The 24,275-nt window shown below is 50.9% G+C and overlaps 2 protein-coding genes across 2 annotated transcripts in view; one reads left to right on the top strand and one right to left on the bottom strand.

Moving 5' to 3' along the window:
• Window positions 1-9,277, bottom strand: part of CDT1 (chromatin licensing and DNA replication factor 1) — a 31,605-nt gene extending 22,328 nt beyond the window's left edge. Inside the window, exons 1-4 of the mRNA XM_063945528.1 lie at window positions 8,839-9,277; window positions 7,829-7,969; window positions 5,925-6,151; window positions 5,636-5,833 (exon numbers count right to left, since the gene is read on the bottom strand). Coding sequence (XP_063801598.1) covers window positions 5,636-5,833; window positions 5,925-6,151; window positions 7,829-7,969; window positions 8,839-9,141 — 869 coding nt within the window. The 5' untranslated portion in view covers window positions 9,142-9,277. The remainder of the gene's footprint in view (window positions 1-5,635; window positions 5,834-5,924; window positions 6,152-7,828; window positions 7,970-8,838) is intronic.
• A 10,631-nt stretch (window positions 9,278-19,908) lies between these two features.
• The window catches only part of PIEZO1 (piezo type mechanosensitive ion channel component 1 (Er blood group)), a 277,074-nt gene continuing 272,707 nt past the window's right edge, over window positions 19,909-24,275 (top strand). Inside the window, exon 1 of the mRNA XM_063944250.1 lies at window positions 19,909-20,995. Coding sequence (XP_063800320.1) covers window positions 20,932-20,995 — 64 coding nt within the window. The 5' untranslated portion in view covers window positions 19,909-20,931. The remainder of the gene's footprint in view (window positions 20,996-24,275) is intronic.

Raw genomic sequence — 24,275 nt, 5'->3', positions numbered from 1 at the left:
AACCGAGATGGGCTGGTAGGCCGTCATGCCACTGGCTTGTCGGTAACCTTAGCGTCTTGGCGAGTTGTGTTGGTTTGATGGAAACCACGTCCTCGACCACGTCTAGCAGGCGTGGCTGATCCTCTGCCACGTCCTCGAAAGGGCTGAGATCTAAAGGATTTGAACGAAGGTCCAGCGTACCTTCTTCTTGGCGCAGGTGGAGGCACTGGTAAGAACACAGACTTACCTCCCGTAGCCTCCTTAATCCATGCGTCCAATTCTGGACCAAACAACTTCTTGCCATCGTAAGGCAACGCCTCCATACTTCGTTTGACCTCTGCCTCCGCTTGATAAGTACGCAGGTAGAGTGCTCTTCGTGCCGTAACTAGCGAAGATGAAATACGAGAAGTGAGCTGACAGACGTCAGTAGACGCTGTACAGAGATACTCTACAGCCTCAATCATTTGATTTACCTGAATTATCAGGTTTTCGTCATGTAAAGCAGATTTGAGTTCTGTAAGCCATATTATGAGCGCCTTAGTGACCCAAATGCCAACCAATCCAGGTCTTAGCATCACACCTGCTGCTACATACATGGATTTTAGCATAGTTTCTATCTTACGATCTGAAGGATCTTTAAGCGTAGTAGCTGATGGCACTGGTATGGTTAATTTCTTGGTAAGCTTTGACACTGAAGAATCAACTATTGGTGGATTCTCCCATGTACACGTTACCGAGTCTGGAAACGGATAACTAGACTTAAATCTGCGAGGTATAGAAAACCGTTTATCTGGATTCTGTCTGGTTTCTACTAACATCTGATTTAGAGAATCCGACACAGGAAAACTTACTGGCGTCTTCCGTCGTTTAGTAAATACGACCTGATCATTGGTGAGAGGCTGCTCAGCTTCAGGAAACCTTAGCGACTGCCGTACCGCTCTGATGAGATCATCAATGCCGGAACTGTTAACATCCTCGCCATCTGACTCCACTTCGCCCTCCTCCCCCTCATCGTGTTCCGTGAGGTCTGGGATGGAATCGTCAGAATGCAACATAGCAGACACTGGAAAATCATAAGACATATGAAAATTATCCCGTTTGCCCAAAATGGATTTGGACCGTACGCAAGGCTGAGACGCCTCCGGTAGTTCTGGCGGTCTCACCCTAGACTCAGATCTTAACGTTTCTCGCTCCAGACGAGCAGCGGTCATTTCTGTCTGAAATTTCTCCAGTACATTTACTAACATACCCCACGGAGGGTCCGGTGAGGAAATTGGTTGCAAAACCGGAGCAGAAATGGTATTCTGAACGGAATCCACAAAACATACGTTACATGTGGTAGATGCATCCGGTAACACACTGCCACATACTTTGCAAATATGCTTTTTAGTTTTTGCTGGTGCCTTACTCATGGCGACAGACAATACAATACACAAAAAACAGACACCTGCACGACTCAGTAAAATAGCAATAAGGTGGCTCTGTATATATATCTGGCCCAGTGCAATACACGTGGCCAGTACTAAGAAATTTGATCCCAAATTCCCACTAACACCCCTGCGCCTTCCGGTGGTGTAGAGATGTAAGGCAGGAACGTTCTGGAATCACAGCAGGAAAACACAGGAAGCATGTTAAAAATGTCTGCCCTGCTAACTTATACATATAATCACCGTGCTGGTACAACTTTCACTGATTATACTGTAACAATCTCCTCTGCTGCTGCAGTATTTCTCTGCGACATTATTATTGTCCCCCCTGTAATGGCTGCCTGCTCTTTTAGCTTATTACAGCGGCAGCGCAGCGTGTGGGCCCCCAGCGGGTATCGTAGAGCGCTATGTGCCTCGTGTGTCCCAGCGGTGGCCTCGTGTATAATAGCGGCGTCAGCTAATCAAGGTAGCGCTGCGGCGGGCGGCGGCCTGTAAGAATCGATCAGCGGTGCCTGCACGGAGGTCTGTGGCCGAACGTGCGGGCGCCTGAGCGGGGAGAGCCGCGGTGCCCGCACGGAGGTCTGTGGCCGACCGTGCGGGCGCCTGAACGGGGAGAGCCGCGGTGCCTGCACGGAGGTCTGTGGCCGACCGTGCGGGCGCCTGAGCGGGGAGAACCGCGGTCGAACGTGCGGGCGCCTGAGCGGGGAGAGCCGCGGTACCTGCCGGAGGCTGAGAGGGGAGAGCCGCGTAACAATCCCTCTGCCGTCACCAAGCACTATGTCCCCACACGTCGGGGCGGCAGCGGGAGCTGACCGCCCCGTTTCACATACCTTACTCCTGCAGACGTGCGGAGGCTCCGACGGGGCTTTTCAGTAAGCGCCGGCTAGCCAGTGCAGGAGGATGTGAGGGCTGTGAGGGAGCTCTTTCAGAGAGGCCCGACACGCCCGTGCTGCTATCAGCAGCTGCACGATCCCTGACCCTGCCTTTTGGAAGGGGGAAAGGGATGTGTACAAATAGTAGAAAAAATAAAAATAAAAGTTTCTTCAACAAAACCGTGACTTCAGGTATTAAGCTGCTACCACGTTCAGCACAGAAAAAACACTGGGTAAGTGCTCAGGGATATGGAGGGGTGGAGTGTTACTAATTTAAATATTCAGTGCTGTTTCCTGCGGAAGCCCGTCCATATCCCAAGAGTACTCCAGTGACCCCTAGTGGATGATAAAGAAAAGGTGGATTTCCCGGCTGTAGCCGTGGCCACCAAATCCGATAGACCAACACCAAATAACTCCTCCCCTTTATACGGCAAAACTTCCATATGCCGTTTTGAGTCCGCATCACCTGACCACTGTCGCGTCCATAAACTTCTTCTGGCCGAAATGGACATAGCACTTACCCGTGATGCCAGTGTGCAAATATCCCTCTGTGCATCACGCATATAAAGAAACGCATCCTTTATTTGCTCTAAAGACAGTAAAACATTGTCCCTATCCAGGGTATCAATATTTTCAATCAGGGACTCTGACCAAGCTACCCCAGCACTGCACATCCAGGCTGTCGCTATAGCTGGTCGTAGTATAACACCTGTATGTGTATATACTTTTTTGGATATTTTCCATCCTCCTATCTGCTGGATCTTTAAGTGCGGCCGTCTCAGGAGAGGGTAACGCCACTTGTTTTGATAAGCGTGTGAGCGCCTTGTCCACCCTAGGAGGTGTTTCCCAGCGCGCCCTAACCTCTGGCGGGAAAGGGTATAAAGCCAATAACTTCTTTGAAATTAGCAGTTTTTTTTATCGGGGGCAACCCACGCTTCATCACACACCTCATTTAATTAATCTGATTCAGGAAAAACTATAGGTAGTTTTTTCACACCCCACATAATACCCTGTTTTGTGGTACCTGTAGTATCAGCAATATGTAACGCCTCCTTCATTGCCAAAATCATATAACGTGTGGCCCTACTGGAAAATACGGTTGATTCGTCACCGTCGCCACTGGAATCAGTGCCTGTGTCTGGGTCCGTGTCGACCGACTGAGGTAACGGGCGTTTTGACACTATCCCGTAATTCCATAAATAAAGCCATCCATTCTGGTGTCGACTCCCTAGGAGGTGACATCCCCATATTTGGCAATTGCTCCGCCTCCACACCAATATCGTCCTCATACATGTCGACACACACGTACCGACACACAGCAGACACACAGGGAATGCTCTTAAAGAAGACAGGACCCCACTAGCTCTTTGGGGAGACAGAGGGAGAGTTTGCCAGCACACACCAAAAGCGCTATATATGACAGGGATAGCCTTATAATAAGTGCTCCCTATATAGCTGCTTTAATATATATAATTTTGCCACAATTTTGCCCCCCCTCTCTTGTTTTACCCTGTTTCTGTAGTGCAGTGCAGGGGAGAGCCTGGGAGCCTTCCTGACCAGCGGAGCTGTGTGAGGAAAATGGCGCTGTGTGCTGAGGAGATAGGCCCCGCCCCTTTTTCGGCGGGCTCGTCTCCCGCTCTTTAACGGATTCTGGCAGGGGTTAAATATCTCCATATAGCCCCCGGAGGCTATATGTGAGGTATTTTATGCCAAAAAATAGGTTTACATTGCTTCCCAGGGCGCCCCCCCCCAGCGCCCTGCACCCTCAGTGACTGCCGTGTGAAGTGTGCTGAGAGCAATGGCGCACAGCTGCAGTGCTGTGCGCTACCTTAAGAAGCCTGAGGAGTCTTCTGCCGCCGATTCTGGACCTTCTTCTCTTTTCAGCATCTGCAAGGGGGCCGGCGGCGAGGCTCCGGTGACCATCCAGGCTGTACCTGTGATCGTCCCTCTGGAGCTAATGTCCAGTAGCCAAAGAAGCCAATCCATCCTGCACGCAGGTGAGTTCACTTCTTCTCCCCTAAGTCCCTCGTTGCAGTGATCCTGTTGCCAGCAGGACTCACTGTAAAATAAAAAACCTAAGCTAAACTTTTCTAAGCAGCTCTTTAGGAGAGCCACCTTCTCGGACGGGCACAAAAACCTAACTGAGGCTTGGAGGAGGGTCATAGGGGGAGGAGCCAGTACACACCACCTGATCATAAAGCTTTACTTTTTGTGCCCTGTCTCCTGCGGAGCCGCTATTCCCCATGGTCCTTTCAGGAACCCCAGCATCCACTAGGACGATAGAGATAACAGCCGAAAAATTGCAGCGATTCGCCGCTAATTGCATATACCCCATAAATGCACAGTAGATACTGGATGTATATCACAGAATACTTGTACTAAATATTCAGATAGCAGTACACTTGTTCTTAACACTGCCTAAAATTACATGTAGAATACTTAAGTGTCTGTAAATGCACAGCGCTGATGAGACAGGCAGCTTTACAGAGGAGACAGAGCCCTGCAGTCCCGGAGATCAGCCCAGCTAGTAGTGAAGAAGGCGCCAAGATCTGTCATCGAGTGAGGGAGAGTGAAATGCAGCTCCAGGGTGGGAACACCAGCAGTAGATGGCACCCGGAGCTGAGGGAGTGGCTACAGGTCAACACCTTATCCCCTATGCTGGTCCTCACTACCGGGTACTGTGGAGCCTATATCAAACGGATTTTAGTAAATTCGACCTTTGCTCCCTGCCCTGGTGGATATAGTGGGGTCCCTGTGCAGTACAGTGTCCACACCAGCGGCGCGGTCCGTCTCCTGGGACCATGATTAACCGGCAGGTCTTACCTGGGGGACCCTCTTATCTCCTCCCGGATGTGCAGCCACACGATCCAGGAGAGCGTCAATGGTGGTGTGCCCGATGACCGATGCGCCTCTGCTGCAAGTACCCAGCTGCGGTAGTATGCAGTGCTGCTGGGGAGGTGATTGAGCAGCAGCACAGCATGTCAGACTGACAAATAGTGCTGCGGCCCTTGAAGCCTTCAAAAATCTCTCTTCAGGGCTGCCTAGCGCAGCCCCACCTGTTAGTGACCTGCACTGCAGGCACCAGCTTACAAACTGAGCTCCAGTGCCTGGAGGCGGGGTTATAGAGGAGGCAGTGCAATGCATCCTGGGAACAGTCAAAGCTTTAGCCTGTTGGTGCCTCAAATCAAAATCCAACTCTACACCCTCCCCCTGATGTATTCCCAGTATACCCCGCTGCAGAAATCGCATTGTGCGCTTGCGATACCGACCTAGCCCCTATCGCATAGTGAGAATCGGGGTTAGCCCGAATCTCACTATGTGTACACACCTCAAGAATGCATTAAAACCGCAACTTACTTCCGCAACATATCTTGGACTCCCTGCTTCACTTTAGAGAAGGTGATAGTCTCCGAGCGGTTGAACAGCATGCCCACAATGGTGTCCATGCTTCGGAACATCTCAGCAAGAACTTTGTACTTGAACGGCAGTGACAGTCCAGGGGGAACATCCTGGGCAAGTGTATGGAAGCGCTGATAGGCCGGCGCCTTCTCACTACTGAAGGAAAGTAACAGTTTACAAGCTCATTCGTAGAGGAAGAGGTAATGTTAATAGGACACAAAACGAGAGTTCTCTGCATTGGAGCTACCTTTCCTCCCTAGGCTGCTCTGTCTGCAGGAGGTTCTGCTGTTCCTCTGCAGTTTTCTTCGCTCTGATCTTGGACTCTAGCTCCTGTGCTTGTTTGAGCTTTGCTTTCAGGTCTGAGATGGTAACCTTGCTCTGGGTAGGTGCAGCTGGTAGTTTCACTTTCTGGGAGAGCTCCTGGATCCTCCGCAGCCGAGACTTTAATTCCACAAGATTCTCCTTGGATTGGAGCTGCAGAAAATCCAAATCAGATATTGTACAGGTTACACATGCCTCAAAACACTGCACTAATTTGCCATCTTGCAGATGTTAGATTAGACCATGGGTCTTCATCCTGTGGCCCTCCAGCTGCTGTGAAACTACACATCCCAGCATGCCCTGCCACAGTTTTGCTATTAAGGTATGCTAAAACTGAGGCAGGGCATGCTGGGATGTGTAGTTCCACAGCAGCTGGAGGGTCGCAGGTTGAAGACCCATGGATTAGACCATCACAATACCAGAAGCAGCTACTGTAGTAAGTCAAGGGACATATCTGAAACACTAAGCTACAATAGGTATGTGTTAACATAGCCATCAGATAAACTAGGTGCACAAGAAACTGTTCCAGATATGGAACAGAATATATCGTACAGTGTCTAAGGTCAACCGTACATTGAATAGTCCGACTGTACCTGCCAAAAAGTTGGAGGGTATGAAGCAAGTCTCAGCGCTGTAGATATAGGGGGGTTGGGGGAAGAGAATCCTTTAACTGCAGTGCCGTATATGTCCTGCTGCCAGTCACCCCCTCCGACAAAAGCTGCTGCGGCCACCGGCATAGATGTGTATGATAGCGGCGCAGCGGAAGGCTTTCATAGCCCTCCCCGTGCTGCATACTCTGAGCCCCAGAGCCTCCTCTGTGCGTGATGTCACAGAACTGCCTCCCCACCACAGCCGCGCACAGATCCGCAGAGGCCCTGACTCCACAACACAGCACCTGGGCTGCTGGCCTGGAAGCTCCGAGATGGCTAATGTAACGGATAGAGTGGGTGATATCGCGGAGGGTAATGTCTGGATGCTGAATCAATGTAAGAGGTGACAGTGCTTTGCAGTGCCACCGACACTGCACAGAACTCACCTTTTACATTGATTCAGCCAGTACTGCCAGCCAGTCACTATTGCTAGCGCCGATGTCCCAACGCACCGCATTACAGGGAAGTACACAAACTAAATAAACTACAGCTCCCAGCAACCCTTAGCGCCAGAGCATTCATTGCTGGGAGCTGTTTATTGAGTGCATCTTCCTGTAATGCAGTGCGTTGGGACACTGGCTCTAACAATAGTGACTGGCTGCTGTGCGAGTCTCCGGGAGAGCCACTGCCAAAGGGAGGACAGCAACTTCGCTGCTTCCAGGAGAAGCATTACCCGCCCACTCCCTCCTGGACCAATCCGAGGCACCCCCACAACTCCACCAGCCGCAGTGGCTCTGGCCCACCTCCCACCGCCAGCACCCCCTCCTCCCCCACCTGCGGTGGCTCCATACCCCATCCCCACCTGCGCCACCCATGCAGCCGACCCTTCCTCAACCACAGCACCTACTAAGGTGATCCATCAGGCCCTGCGTGCGCTGTTCACGCCGTTGCAAGGTGCTACGACCCCTTAACTATCGCACGCCCTTTGTCCGTGCCTTATTTAACCACTCACAATTATGATTGGAGATAATACATCATATAACAATATTCAACGCCACAATGGTTAAGGGGGCGTAGCCCTTTACAACAGTGTGAAGAGCACCCATAGGGCACGATAAATCACCTAGTGTTAAATACCGGCAGTATAGAAGTACCGCTGCACAATGAAGTCATACTAAAAGGCAATATACAGTACCTGCCAGTAACTATGCCATAAAGTTAAACATGCTGCAAGACAAACCTTAACATCTGCCCCACATGGACTACTCTTCAATCCATCAGTCTTTGGAGAAAGGGTCACATTAACCAAGTCTTTGATCTTCTTCCCCAGAGATGGAGGGGTCACACACTGGACTTCAGCTTTGGAGCATGGACTGAAACACTGAACAGAAGGAACGTTGCTTGGTCATTTCACACAAAGTATGTTTCCTCTTCAACAGCCTCAGAGTTCTGACACTCAGTACTAACAATACACAAGATACAAAGGGATTAGAGGTGTCTCCCCTGGATGTGTATTTACACAGGAGTGGCACATAGTTCATTACTTTCATGTTCTAATGAATATCAGCTGTAGTTCTACTGTAATAGCTTAGCCGCTACCATGATGTGTATTGTCAGAAGGGGATACACTTCAGGAGGGGAGGGAGGCGCTGCTTTGCTCCCTAAAGGAGCTCACAAACTAATCCAGTTGCCACAGGATGTGGCTAATTCAGAAGGGGGCCTTTAGTGTGTGCGTGGATTACAAACTCAAGTGCAGTCTGAGTGGAAGTGTGTTGGGTGGGGGTAGCAGGTCATGACTTCAGGTGAGGCCACAATGGTGGGTAGCTGGGGAAGAGAGACTCCGGTGCAGTCAGAGTGGTGTATGGCATGAATGGGGGGGGGGGGGGGCATGGCCTCAGGTGGGGTCAGGACCCAGACTCGGGTGCACAGCTTCAGGGTGGTGGGTGGGCAGTCAGAGCAGTGTTAGTGTGCACGTGGATTACAGGTAGTCAGAGTAGTAGTGTGTGTGTGTGTGTGTGTGTGTGTGTGTGTGGGGGGGGGGGTCATGGCCTCGGGTGAGGTCACAGTGGAAGGTGCCTGGGGAATACAGACTCGGGTGCAGTCAGAGTGGTGTATGGAGTGGGAGCATGGCCTCAGGTGTTGTCGGGACCCAGATTCAGGTGCAGCGAGTGGCAGTGTGTGGGGTGGGGGCAGGGGGTCACGGCCTCGGGTGGGGTCAGCGGGTCACGGCCTGGGGAACAGGTCGGGTACCTGTGGTTCTTCCTCCGGTAATTTGAGCTTCTTACGAGCGGAGCTCTTGCCCAGCACCCCCGGCCGGGCAGCCTCCGGGTCAGACTCCTGGCGGCTTCGCTTCTTGCTGCTCCTCCTGAGGGACACGGGGGCTTCATTGTCCGCTCCCCGCTCCGGGCTGCAGGGCGGCCGCAGCAACTCTTCCAACTTCTGACTGCGGGTGCCGGGCTCCGCCAGAGCCTTCCTCCTCTTGGTCTCCAGCGGCCCCCCCGCCGCCTGCCGCTTGCGCTGGCCAAAGAAGTCGGTAACTCTCATCTGCGCCATGGTGTCCGCTGTGCTGTACCGAGCTCCCCACAAGACTGAGATGTCTAAGGAGACCGCGCGAAACCGCTCAGGGTCACTGCCCCGTCCGCAGCGTCACGCCCGCCGAGCACTGCGATTGGCCCCAACCCCGGAACAGCAATCAGCGTGGAACTCGGATTTCGCGGGGAAACCGAACCACGTGATCGGCGTCTACAGGAATGTTCCACTGCACCCGGGGAGGAGGGGCCGCCTGGGCTCTCAGTACTGGAGGCATGTACTTGGTATATCCCATAATGAGTACTGTCTGCCTGACTCCACTGCTTCTTCTCATTCATTCATTTCATACTCTGGTAGTCACACACACGCAGCCGCAGTCTGTTCTAGTGTGTAATATACAACTACACATACAGACACAGCACAGACCAGCATGTCTCACTGCTGCCACAGGGGTTGTTAACTCGAAACTATACACAAATGGATTTTGAATTTAAGATCAATAACCTTGCTATCGGCTGTGCGAATGGATTCTTCGTTAAATCCATTACCCAGCACCGATCCTCTTTGTACCCGTACAACACGCCTGCGCATTGCGGTGCATACACATGCACAGTTTTGCCGAGATTTAACCTGATCGCAGTGCTGCAAAAAGTTGCTAGCCAGCGATAAACTCGGAATGACCCCCACTGTCCCATTCACACATGAACAGGCCAGCGTCTGCGCATGCGTAGTGACTCTGGGTCATAAACCCGAAAGTCCTCATAATACACAGGACAACATCGGAAGAGCTGTACTTTGAGTTTATATCAGCAGTTACTCATGCATATGACTGCTATGCATGCGATAAGTGGTGGGATATAGCGTTTGCAATATGCGACGTATAATACATCCCATCCTTAACCATAATTTAAAAAAAAATGCATTTGAAAGAATGCCAGTGGGTACAAGCCTTTTATATAATAATTTTATATCGGCTCACTATTGTCACCTTAATCCCACTTATTTATAAAAAAAAAAGTCTCTGCTCATTGTATACTTCTATAAGTCGCTGTTTACCAGTTACAGTGCTAAATTAATACATCTGGTAACATTTTCTATGAATCCCCAAAGAAATAAGTGAGATCTTAGTACACAAAAATAATTAAAAGAGCCAAGAATTATTGAATTCTTTGTTTTGTTTATTTAAGTCAGCAAGACACTTCTTATCCTCACACACACAGTAGGACAGTGGCTGTGCTGTTGTGATACACAGCATCTGCCCCCACTCTGACCCCTGCTGAATACAACGGCAGCCGCTGTCCCCCCACAGGGGGGGGTTAATAGACTGCCCGGTCGCTAGGCAACCCCAGCGGCCGGACCGTGACCTGAAGGAGTCTGGGGTGATTGGCCGCCCGCTGAGCGGGAGAAGTGGAGGAGGAGTCGGCGGTGCGCGCGAGGGGGAAGGAGGGAGAAGCCGCCAGAGAGAGACGGGGGACCGGACCTGCGCCGCTGAGAGAGGGAGAGACGCGACTGCACCCGGCCAGAGGGAGACAGAGACCAGCGCCACTAACCACCGCTACGCTGGGTGGGAGAGCCGCTGGCGGAGGACAGCCACGGTGAAATTGAAGAGCCGCCGGGAGGAGAGCGCGTCCTGCCGCTGCACTACTAAGAGGACGTGTGGCGCCGGCTGCTGAGAGGGAGAAGGAGCTGTGCCGATCTTCGGGAGGAGAATTAAAGTACAGGTAGCCACCACGTGGCCAACCCTTTGTAACCCCTTCTCTCTCACTCCTGCTGAACAAGAGACACACTGCCTACACACACCCTTTCCAATACATACTGGCCCACAATAAAGCCCGAGTGGTGCACCCAGGAACATTGTATCCCCTACCAGCTTTGGAGACTGCAATAGACAGGACACTGAGGCCTCATAGCACCCTAACCACCCTCACTTAGGGTCACCACCTCGCTTCCCCGTCACCCACGGAACTTAGGAAAACCGCTAAACTGCAGCACCCACTCCTCTATACCTCCCTTGTGCATTGATCACTCGCCAGACGTGGGGTTCCGTGCTGTTGGCAAGGACATACACTGAACTTCCCTGGATTATATATATGCATGGGGCCAGAAACCCCTCCTTATTGGGTTCATAGTGCCACCTTGTGGCGTATTCAGCGTACTGCCTAAGTTTGCATGGAACCTGCTTTTCTAAATACCTTCTTGAAATTGTTAAAGTTTTAAAAAGCATTTGTGTCATTATGTTGCCATGTTTATATTAATTGCAGGAATTATATGTGGAAAAGGTAATGATTCTAATCAAAATGTATTAGGTTTACTAACCCCAAACCCGGCTTCCCTTCTGCAATAAATCCTTGTTACTGTATCCCATCGTAGTGGTCCTTTCCCATTTGGGGTGTTGTCTGTACTGGGGTATCTCCGTCCTTCTGCCCAGGTCCTAGACAGGTGTCCGCAGATTCCAACTGGCTCCGCATAAGCAGGAATTGGACGACGAGAGGAGCCGCAACGGGACGAACACGAGACTTCAGGTGAGCTCAAGCACGTATCACAACTTGGCGTCCGCGAACAGGATACGAACAAGATGACGGATTCACAGATTCCCGCTACTCCCACATCAGCATCCGGCAGGAGGATGCTACCACCGTCACCCGGACAAAGAAACACGACCACCATGGCGGCATCACCGTTGACTATGCCATACTATTTTGGGGCACCATGGTTACCAACGTTTGCCGGAAAACAAGTGCCGGGTTCGAGTACATTCAAAGAATTTAAAGACAAGATGTACTCCATGTTCCGCCTGTACTCACTAACCGAAGAACAGAAAATAGAGATCGTGATGGGTCAATTGACGGATTCGGCACTACGGGAAGTGAAGGCATGGGAAAACAGCGAAAAGAAGACCGTCGAATGCATCTTCAAGAAGCTAGTGACCATATTTGACTGCCAGACCATAGCGGAATTAAAGAGTCGTCTTTATGCAAGGAAACAAAGACCCGATGAATCACTGCGTGACTTCGCGCTGGCCTTACAAGAAGCTGCAAAGACTATACGGGCTCTGGATGAACGAGAGGCCGAAGGGATAGACAGAACGTTAACAGACCTGTTTGTGGAGGGGGCAAGAGGAGAGACGATTCGATCTCAAATGCGTATGGAGAGACGACAGCAACCAGGGAGCTCCTTCTCCGAATTTAAAGAGACGGTGCTGCAGATCCTTGGGAAAAATCAGAGTAATAATGTCGAGAAAGACGCGTCTTCGGAGTGGAGTGAAGAGGACAGCTACCGAGAAACCGCACCACTCCGGAAATCGGACGGACCAATCCAAGTAGGAACGGTCCTCCAACAAGCGCAAGCCTCACCGGGTCCAGATTCTATGGAAACGCTCAACCAAACGTTGGCGGAGATAACGACGAATCTCTCCCGAATGAACCAAAGGATGGATGAGTTTGACAGGGACCAAGACAGGAATAGGCGCCGAGAATGGCGTCAAGAACGAGGTGGGCGGAGTCGTCCTCGCTGGGACGTGGTAAGAGAATCGGGCCGAAGACCCACTGATCAATTCGACTCTCAGGGGAGCCCGATATGCAGAGGGTGTCGACAGAGTGGTCATATCGAAAGGAACTGCCCTGCGGCCGCTTTAAACGAAGAACTCCCGAGGCAACGGACCGACCTTCGGGAGAGGAACCAGTAAGTGGTCCACTGCCCCAAGAATGGTCTAGGTACGTCGGAGAATGCCCGCACCTGAAGATCCGTATCAACGGAATTGAAATTCCAGCTCTGTTGGATACTGGGTCGCAAGTCTCCACCATCCGGATCACCGAGTTCCTTCAGCACTGGGACGAAGCCACCATTGTGTCCCCACCAACCACCTGGCTCCATCTGCTGGCCAGCAATGGACAACCCATAACGTATCAGGGTTACTGGGAAGCGGACACAAAAATTGGAAACGCGACATTACCCCGACAAGGGTACCTTGTCACCACGGCTCCTAACACTCACCTACCCCCCGTCATCCTGGGGATGAATGTCTTGAAGAACTGCCCTGATGAGCTAGTGGAAGCCCTTCGGCAGGAAATGCAGAAAGCCGCCCCAGTGGAGCGGAGAGCCTTGCAGCAGACGGTGCGCCTGTTGGAGAAAGAGAAGAAATTCACTAACCATCGAGGAGAGGTGGGGAAGGCCAGAATCGCCGACCACCGGGCCATCCTCTTGAGGCCAAACTCTGAACATGTAATTTGGTGTAAGGCAAGAATCGGTCCAGGAGGACGAGATTACGAAGCCTTGGTGGAGCCCTGTGACTCGGAGGGCCAACAACCCTTCGCGGTGGCGAGAACGCTAGCAAAGGTGAAACACGGAAGAGTGCCTGTACGTATATTGAACCCGCACCCCTATGCTATCAGACTACACCAACGCTGCCTGGTGGCGAAAATAAGCTCAATTGACTTCCGAGACATTGTAGGCCAAGAGGTGACCACAGCTGCCCAAGAGACGGCGACCGAGAGGCCGCCGACAACGGGTCAAGAACCCCCATGGTGGGCTGATATCCAGATCGGCAACGCTGATACCCCCAACGAACAGAAAATGGGAGTATTACGAGTGGTGCGGCGGAATGCAGCGGCTTTTAGCCAACACCCTTCTGACTTCGGAAAAGCCGACAAAGTATACCATCACATTCCCACAGGGACGACCCCTCCTATTAAAGAGAGACACCGACCCCTTCCCCCAGCCTTGTACCAGCCTGTGAGAAAAATGATAGCAGAAATGAAAGACGCAGGAGTTATCAAAGAAAGCCACAGTCCATGGGCAGCTCCGCTAGTGATCGTCAAGAAGAAGGACGGCAGCCTACGCTTCTGCGTTGATTACCGCAAGCTCAATGCGGCTACTCATAAGGACGCCTACCCACTCCCTCGGATAGAAGAGTCCTTGACAGCCCTGAAGACTGCCGCATATTTTTCGACCCTTGACCTCACCAGTGGATACTGGCAGATTCAGATGGCCCCCGAAGACATGGAAAAAACAGCCTTCACGACACCGATGGGCCTGTTTGAATTCGAAAGGATGCCGTTTGGGCTTTGTAACGCGCCCGCCACATTCCAACGCGTCATGGAACACTGTCTTGGACAGCACAACTTCGAGATGGTCTTGCTATACCTCGATGACGTAATAATCTTCTCGAAGAGTTACGAGGACCACTTGCAACATCTAGAAGAAGTATTCCAACAGCTGACAAAATGCGGCCTGAAACTTAAGCCCACGAAATGCCACCTACTCAAACCCAAGGTCCAGTACTTAGGTCATGTCGTCAGCGCGGAAGGCGTGATGCCCGACCCTGAGAAGGTCCGAGTTGTTCGGGACTGGCCGGTGCCAAAGACCGTTAAGGACGTCCGAAGCTACCTCGGGTTCGTGGGCTACTACAGACGTTTCGTGGAACACTTTGCCAAAGTGGCAGCTCCGCTGCATGAACTACTGAGAGGTCAGTCTGGCCGCGAAAGGAGGGGATCGTCACCAGTGCAGTGGGGCGAAGAACAGCAACAGGCCTTCCACCAGTTGAAGACCTCCTTGACGGAAGCCCCGCTGTTGGCTTATCCAGATTACGAGCAGCCATTCCAAGTCTGCACAGACGCCAGCCATCGTGGATTAGGAGCCGTATTGTCTCAGATACAGAATGGGCGCGAGAGAGTAATCGCATATGCCAGTCGAGGATTACGTAAAACAGAGCGGAATTGTGAAAATTACAGTGCTTTCAAATTGGAACTGCTCGCCCTGGTCTGGGCCGTCACAGAAAAATTCAAACACTATCTCGCTGCGACACCATTTGTCATCATGACGGATAACAACCCCTTGGTGCACTTGTCCACTGCCCGACTTGGCGCCCTTGAACAGCGGTGGGTATCACGGCTCGCCAATTTCCAATACACTGTGTCCTACAGGAGTGGGAAATCCAACGGTAACGCCGACGCTCTGTCCCGGTTGCCCACCACCGATGTGGCGGAAGAAGGAAGGGATATTGAGGAAGAAATAGAAGCACCTGTATTCAAGGTCTCGAAGAAAAGATGGACGGTCACCTCAGACCCATTAACCATCACGGACCAACAGCGATCGGATTTGTTCGAAGCCCCTGTTGTAGACTGGGGAGAGATCCAGCGACAGGATCCAATGATGAGGGAACTCACAGCTCTCCTCCGACGTAACCAACAACTGACCCGGGCACAACGTGCCGAAGCGGATCCGGAGCTGGTAAAGCTACTGCGACATCGGAGACAATTCCACCTGAGACAGGGCATCTTAGTACGTACCAGTATTGACCCCGGGACTCACCAGACAGTGAACCAAGTAGTTGTCCCCAGGAAACAAGCAAATTTCCTACTTACTGCCTACCACAACAAGTCGGGACATTTCGGTACGCAAAAAACGGAAGCCATCTTGCGCACCCGGTACTTCTGGATAGGTCTGCATGATGACGTAGAACGATGGTGTCGGGACTGTGTCCCCTGCAATCTGAAGAGACGCCCAGATGCACATCAGAAGGACCACCTGCACCCCATCAAGAGTCACCGGCCGCTGCAAATTGTCGCTCTCGACCATGTGAAATTAGAGCCCAGCACCAGTGGACACAACTATGCCTTAACCATGACCGATCACTATAGCAAGCTCTTAGTGGCGGTCCCTGCAAAAGACCTGACTGCTAAGACTACGGCCGAACTATTCCTGAAACACTTCGCCAGGCCCTATGGTTACCCCGAGTGCATACTAACCGACCAAGGACCTGCCTTTGAGTCGCAGCTATTCTATGAACTGTGCTCCTACTACGGCTGCCAGAAAGCGAGAACGACAGCGTACCACCCGCAGGGGAATGGTTTGTGCGAGAGAGCTAATCAGACCCTCATTGGGATGCTCAGAAGCCTACCAGCTGGAGACCGCGCCCGTTGGCCGACCTTGTTGCCCGAACTCGTCTACCTCTACAATAATGCGGAACATTCCTCCACCGGTTTCACACCATACTATCTTATGTTCGGTCGACAAGGTAAACTGCCTCAAGACCTAGAGCTCGCCCCCGCGCTAACGTCTCCTACCACTCCACAAACCGACTGGGTCCGCGAGCATCAGCGGAGAATTAAAGCGGCCAGAGAACTGGTGGAGGTGCGGATGGGAACCGTCCGACGTCGCCAAGAGAAGAATTACAATGCAACCACCCACCCTACGCCTCTGCATGTGGGTGACCTTGTTTGGAGGAAACGGAACCACCACACCAGTAAGTTAGACACTATGTGGGAAAACGCACCCTATGTCGTCGTCAGCGTCCCGGAGGGAGAACGGTTCACCTATGAGATCCGCCGAGGTCAAGATGGGCCCGTTAGTGTTGTATCCAGAGAGCAACTCAAACCTTACACCTCCGAAGTACCACCAGGAACGGCAAGCTCACCTGCGGCAGAGGGGCGGGGATCCCCGGGCGGCATACCCTTACTTGACCCCATGGAGCTCTTACTTTTTATGTGCGGTCCACCCGCATCGAGCTCAGCACCCCCTGACAACCTAGACCCCGTAGTTAATGGGCCCTTAGAGGGTCAGAGTCGACCCAACCCAGCCATTAGCCATAATGAGCCCAGAGCCCCCACGGTCGAAATTAGAAGGTCGGGACGTAGCACAAAGGGCGTCCCGCCCTCCAGGTACAGGGAATGAGCTAATATTTGATCTGTAAATACTTTTGTTCGGAAATGTATATGTATGTTGGTACCCAACTTAAGTATGTCCACCCGTTCACTACTGTTCACATGTTGCCTAATGCGTGAGGACACGCAATCTTCCAGCGGGGGAATATGTGATACACAGCATCTGCCCCCACTCTGACCCCTGCTGAATACAACGGCAGCCGCTGTCCCCCCACAGGGGGGGGGTTAATAGACTGCCCGGTCGCTAGGCAACCCCAGCGGCCGGACCGTGACCTGAAGGAGTCTGGGGTGATTGGCCGCCCGCTGAGCGGGAGAAGTGGAGGAGGAGTCGGCGGTGCGCGCGAGGGGGAAGGAGGGAGAAGCCGCCAGAGAGAGACGGGGGACCGGACCTGCGCCGCTGAGAGAGGGAGAGACGCGACTGCACCCGGCCAGAGGGAGACAGAGACCAGCGCCACTAACCACCGCTACGCTGGGTGGGAGAGCCGCTGGCGGAGGACAGCCACGGTGAAATTGAAGAGCCGCCGGGAGGAGAGCACGTCCTGCCGCTGCACTACTAAGAGGACGTGTGGCGCCGGCTGCTGAGAGGGAGAAGGAGCTGTGCCGATCTTCTGGAGGAGAATTAAAGTACAGGTAGCCACCACGTGGCCAACCCTTTGTAACTCCTTCTCTCTCACTCCTGCTGAACAAGAGACACACTGCCTACACACACCCTTTCCAATACATACTGGCCCACAATAAAGCCCGAATGGTGCACCCAGGAACATTGTATCCCCTACCAGCTTTGGAGACTGCAATAGACAGGACACTGAGGCCTCATAGCACCCTAACCACCCTCACTTAGGGTCACCACCTCGCTTCCCCGTCACCCACGGAACTTAGGAAAACCGCTAAACTGCAGCACCCACTCCTCTATACCTCCCTTGTGCATTGATCACTCGCCAGACGTGGGGTTCCGTGCTGTTGGCAAGGACATACACTGAACTTCCCTGGATTATATATATGCATGGGGCCAGAAACCCCTCCTTATTGGGTTCATAGTGCCACCTTGTGGCGTATTCAGCGTACTGCCTAAGTTTGCATGGAACCTGCTTTTCTAAATACCTTCTTGAAATTGTTAAAGTTTTAAAAAGCATTTGTGTCATTATGTTGCCATGTTTATATTAATTGCAGGAATTATATGTGGAAAAGGTAATGATTCTAATCGAAATGTATTAGGTTTACTAACCCCAAACCCGGCTTCCCTTCTGCAATAAATCCTTGTTACTGTATCCCATCGTAGTGGTCCTTTCCCATTTGGGGTGTTGTCTGTACTGGGGTATCTCCGTCCTTCTGCCCAGGTCCTAGACAGGTGTCCGCAGATTCCAACTGGCTCCGCATAAGCAGGAATTGGACGACGAGAGGAGCCGCAACGGGACGAACACGAGACTTCAGGTGAGCTCAAGCACGTATCACACTGTAATGTCATCCAGCCACACATTATAAGAGCATCAGACACAACGACACACCACAATGTTTCTAAACCAATGCAGAAAGAATTTGACTTCAGATTAGGAACAACTGTGTTAATCAGTTCCACATGGCAAGGACAGGACAATTTAAATCTGTTTTTTATTTTATTTTGTATATATGTTCAGTAAAACACATGTATAAATAATTATACGCAGGGTTCTAGAGACGATCGAAACAGTTCCACAAAATATTTGCCCTTTTCCTCATCAGGATGCAGAAATTTCTGCGTTTATCTACAGTAGCACAATTTGACCTTAAGGGGGAGATGTACTAAGCAGTGAAAAGAGTGAAGTGAGCCAGTGGAGAAGTGTCTCATGACAACCAATCAGCATTGACGTAACTTTTATATTTTACATACTGTAAAATTATACAGAGCAGCTGATTGGTTGCCATGGGCAACTTCACCACTGGCTCACTTCTCCACTCTTTTCACTGCTTAGTACATCTCCCGCTAAGTATTTTTTGTTCCACCTGGGGGTATATTTACTAAACCTTCTAAAATTGGAAAGGGGTGATGTTGCCCACAGCAACCAATCCGATGCTGTCTATCATTTTCTAGGATGCAATAGAGAAATGATAGACAGAAACTGATTGGTTGGGCAACATTACCACTTTTCATGTTTAGAAGCTTTATTAAATATAACCCCAGGTCTCAAACCATAACACAGCACAAAATGAATTGACGATATTGACCCAGCTATATTTATAACTGATACATTTGGTGCCACGCTGGATAAACAAATACAATGGGGAAAGGTACTCTGTGGAAAGATGGAGCAAAAGCTGAAGTAAAAAATTGTGTTGCCGAAACGTTGCACCTGTTCCAAACAACCTGGCTGTGAAATCAATTTTGTGCAAGAGAGTCACCGCAACTCTCTACAGAGCATCTGATTTATCTGCAAATTTACGTTTAGGCCTCAAATCCCTGTATGGCACAAGATATTAGCACTGACAGTCCATACAGTAGGAGTTAATGTTTCAGTGCGTGCAACAGGCTGTTCACTAGTGCGTGTGAATAGTGCTCTGTCTCTCGGACTCTCCACTCACAGCCCTGCATTGTTCTCGCCGTTTGAGCGACTGCCAACCTCTTAACAATCTGTGTGCCTCTCATCTGATTGTTCTGCGTGGAGGGACAGTAAGGGGGCACAGCCAAAGGACAAGTGTTGTCAGTGGGGCAGCTCGGTAGCCTTGTTGTGCGAGCTCTGGCCTTTGATATACTCTGCCAGTAACTCACTGAAACTTGAGCAAACACTGGTAATACTATGCTAGACAAATAGCTCAACTCCTGTTATGCCAAGAGTTTGATCTTAAAAGGATTTCAAAGACATTTTGTCATATGGAGTAAGTTGACTGAAGAAGTACTGCAAGTAGGTGCCAACAGGAGTTTCAGATTGGGGACATATATTGTTTATGTTAAAGAGTTAACAAAAATAAATAACAGATTGTGTTCACATGATTTTGATGTCTGCTAAACATACATCACAGGTTCTGTCATTATGTAAAACACAGAGCAGTACAGAGTAATGGACACAAGGGGGCGCCGCTCACGAATCTTTTAGCTTTTTGTAAGGAGACTTGAAAAAAGGAAAGAAAAATAAATATGCAACCCTTCTTGAAGCCAAGTCTAGCACACCACACGGCCAGGGACAGGGGTTCAGGCGGGCTACACACGGCCAGGGATAGGGGTTCAGGCGGGCTGGTGGCACTGGCACACACACAGGATGGTACCTGACTGCATGCATGGGCACTCAGCTGCAGTGCCAGCACAGACAGCCCTGTGCTAGGGTGTAAGGCTGGCATGGCACTGAAGGATTCTGCAACCAGAGAATGAAGGGGGAGCTCAGCAGGTTGCACTGTGGCATTGCTGATAGCAGGAACTGTGCTGGAGAGGAGATGCCAGACCTGGGGGCTATGCATGGGGCATAGCAGTGGGGTGCCCCCTTCTGGATCTCCAGATACCCTTCTTCTTGCACTCAGCGAAAATTAAGGCAGCACTTGCTGGCACCGGACCTCGGTAATTCCAAACTGAGTGTGATGAGAGCAGAGAGGGAGGGGAGAGAGGCAGAGCCTGGGAGTGTAGTGCTCACTAATGTGACTGTGTGAGAGAGTGCTGTGGCTGGCCCCGGGGGATCCTGCACACAGGAGCAGCAGGGCACTGAGTGCCCCCTGCCCCCGTCACCCGGCGCTGCTGGGAGCATTATGTGGGTGTTGCTTTATGTGGAAGGAAGTAAGGGGAGAGTTTAGGTAGGAAATGCAAAGGGAGGAGACTGGTCCTATATAAATGCAGTGTGTGGGGACTGCGGGAGTTACATGGAGGAGAGGGGGAGCCCCCCCATGCTGCTGAGCTCACGCTGAGTAAGTGGGGAGTGTCCAAGACTGGTAGCAGCTCATCATATAACTAATCTACTCCTCACCAACTACACACAAGAGCCCAGGAGAAGGAGGTGCCACTCCGATTCAGAGGTGTCCTCCTGTGGCTGCTGGACTCAATGGGAGCAGAGCCTCTCATGCAGGGGGACAGCAGCCGGACGTGGATTGCTTCTGAGTGGGGCATGGCTTGTCGGAGACCCCTGTAGTCGCACCTGCACGAGCCCTCCACGTGGGACTATTCTCCCCCCTGCTGATCCGCGCCGGGAGCCCGGACATGGAGCTACAGGTCCTGTGTGCAGCTCTCTTCTGGCTGCTGCTGCCTCTATCCCTCCTGGCAGGTAAGATGTTATTGGGGTGTTAGAAGTGTTACCCCCTTCCCCCCAGGGGTGATTGGGGGTGTCTGGCTTTCACAGATGTTCTGCCATTGGGAACATATGGGTGTCAGAGTGCACTACTGTTGTAATGTTTTCAGGTACTGTGTTCACTGTAATGTGTACCCACTTTTTTTTTTTTTTACCTGTGCTTCCATGGCTGGCATGTGTGTGTACCCTCCATTAACCTGTGCTTCCATCCCTGGCATGTGTGTGTACCCACCATTTACCTGTGCTTCCATGGCTGGCATGTGTGTGTACCCTCCATTTACCTGTGCTTCCGTAGCTGGCATGTGTGTGTACCCTCCATTTACCTGTGCTTCCGTAGCTGGCATGTGTGTGTACCCTCCATTTACCTGTGCTTCCGTCCCTGGCATGTGTGTGTACCCTCCATTTACCTGTGCTTCCGTCCCTGGCATGTGTGTGTACCCTCCATTTACCTGTGCTTCCGTCCCTGGCATGTGTGTGTGTGTGTACCCTCCATTTACCTGTGCTTCCGTCCCTGGCATGTGTGTGTGTGTGTACCCTCCATTTACCTGTGCTTCCGTCCCTGGCATGTGTGTGTGTGTGTGTGTGTGTGTGTGTGTGTGTGTGTGTGTGTACCCTCCATTTACCTGTGCTTCCGTCCCTGGCATGTGTGTGTGTGTGTGTGTGTGTGTGTGTGTGTACCCTCCATTTACCTGTGCTTCCGTCCCTGGCATGTGTGTACCCTCCATTTACCTGTGCTTCCGTCCCTGGCATGTGTGTACCCTCCATTTACCTGTGCTTCCGTCCCTGGCATGTGTGTGTGTGTGTGTGTGTGTGTGTACCCTCCATTTACCTGTGCTTCCGTCCCTGGCATGTGTGTGTGTGTGTGTACCCTCCATTTACCTGTGCTTCCGTCCCTGGCATGTGTGTGTGTGTGTGTGTGTGTGTACCCTCCATTTACCTGTGCTTCCGTCCCTGGCATGTGTGTGTACCCTCCATTTACCTGTGCTTCCGTCCCTGGCATGTGTGTGTACCCTCCATTTACCTGTGCTTCCGTCCCTGGCATGTGTGTGTGTGTGTACCCTCCATTTACCTGTGCTTCCGTCCCTGGCATGTGTGTGTGTGTGTGTGTACCCTCCATTTACTTGTGCTGGGGTGTGTGTGTACCCTCCATTTACCTGTGCTGGCATGTGTGTACCCTCCATTTACCTGTGCTGGCATGTGTGTACCCTCCGTTTACCTGTGCTTCCAGTGCTGGATATGAAGCGGCCTGTGTGGTTTCTTCCATAGGAAACTGTGACCTCACATTACTAACAATAGGTGCTGTGATTTAAGCGTATGGCACCTCTGTGTGTGTATTCACAATACTTAAACTAGGTTGTGCCTATCTGTTTCTCTCCAGTCATTGTAGGACTATAAATCCCAGGATTCCAGTTGCTGGGGATTGTAATTCCACAACATCTGAAAGTTCTGACAGACTCTTATTTCACATGGACATTTAACCTAGAGGCCAGGCTATGCTGGGGCTTGCAGTTCCACAACAGCCTTTGCGACACACGCTCTAACTTTCTTACTGATAATTAATTTTTTTTTTTTTTTACTTTTCATACATCAGGTCCTCTTATAGGTTGTTTATAGACTGGTATATACCAGGTATCACTAGGCAATAAAACATATACAATATAAAAAAAGAAAGAAGCTTTAATTGGCGTTGAATAGGTGAGGTGAGGGTGAGTAAACTGAACGTGTAGTTTCTCCTGTCATGCAGGGATTTTATGGCAGTGTTATTCCAACATGCAGACCTGTCAGTAGTGGCTGCCGTGGTGCCTCCTCCCTCAGAGCTGTGGAATGTAGGTCCCAGCTGATGCATCCCTGTGCAGGCAAAGGCTTGAATTGAGAGACTAATCCATAAAATAACAATAATTGCCCTCAGGGTGATTGAACTGCTGGTGAAACTCACTTCATTATCATAGGGATCATCAGAGATTGACATCATTGCCTCACACCTCTCTGTCTACCAGTGTCTAGAGACACCCAGAAAACATCCTAACTACGGATATAAACCCTGTATGCACTATACAGCATGGGTGTTCTACCTGCAGCCCTCCAGCTGCTGTGGAAGCACACATCCCAGCATGCCCTGCCTCAGTTTTAGCATACCTTAATAGCAAAGCTGTGGCAGGGCATGCTGGGATGTATAATTTCACAGCAGCAGCTGGAGGGCCACAGGTTGAAGACCCGTGCTATACAGGGTCCCCAGGGTCTAAATGGTATCCGTTTGGATAGTCAACCATGTTAAGGTTGACAGCCATTAGGTCGACCACTATTGGTCGTCATTGACATGGACACATGGTCGACACCGGACATGTCGACAGATGAAAATGTCGACATGGCTTTTTTTTTATAAAAAAAAATAGATTTTCAACTTTTTCATACTTTACCATCCACGTGGACTACGATTGAGAATGGTAACCTGTGCTGAGCGCAGCGGTAGCAGAGCGAGGCACCTTGCCCTTCGCGAGCCATGCAAGGGGACGCGGTACACTAATTGGGGTTCCTGGTCATGTTATGGAAAAAATGGCACCAAAAACATTTAAAAAATCCATGTCGACCTTACCATGTGTCGACCTGTCCAGTGTCGACCATTTTTGTGTGGCGACTATTAGTCCATGTCGACCATGTCTGTCGACCAATAGTGGTCGACCTAATGAATGTTGACCTTAACATGGTCAATCATTCATACCGGAACCGGTCTAAACGTTACTGAGCAGTGTGATCCAACCACTTCACGGGTTAAAATGCCCTTAGAAAATCTCAGACACCCCTGTGATGTAATGTCCTATTACTGCCCCATATAATACAGTAATAATAATTTTCTGCCATAAAAATGTATTATGAAACCATTTATTGGGGGAGATTTATCAAAGCTTGTGGAGAGATAAAACACCAGCCAATCAGCACCTAACTCCTTTTTCAAACATAGGGGTCTATTTACTAAGCCTTGGATGGAGATAAAGTACCAGCCAATCGGCTCCTACCTGTCATTTTTCAAACCCAGACTGTAACATGTCAGTTAGGAGCTGATTGGCTGGTATTTTATTTCTCTCCAAGCTTTGGGGCAGATGTATTGTGGAAGGTGATAACGCACCAGCCAGTCATTATGGGTTTGAAAAATGACAGTTAGGAGCTGATTGGCTGGTGTGTTATCAACTTCCGCTTACCACTGCTTTATCACTTCTCCAGGCTTAATACATCTGCCCCAAGTGTGCAGTGTAAACCA

This window comes from Pseudophryne corroboree, chromosome 11, assembly GCF_028390025.1.
Source record: "Pseudophryne corroboree isolate aPseCor3 chromosome 11, aPseCor3.hap2, whole genome shotgun sequence".
NCBI classification, from domain to species: Eukaryota; Metazoa; Chordata; class Amphibia; order Anura; family Myobatrachidae; genus Pseudophryne; species Pseudophryne corroboree.
Note: the sequence above shows the minus strand (reverse complement) of the source record. Positions and strands in the feature narration are given on the sequence as shown.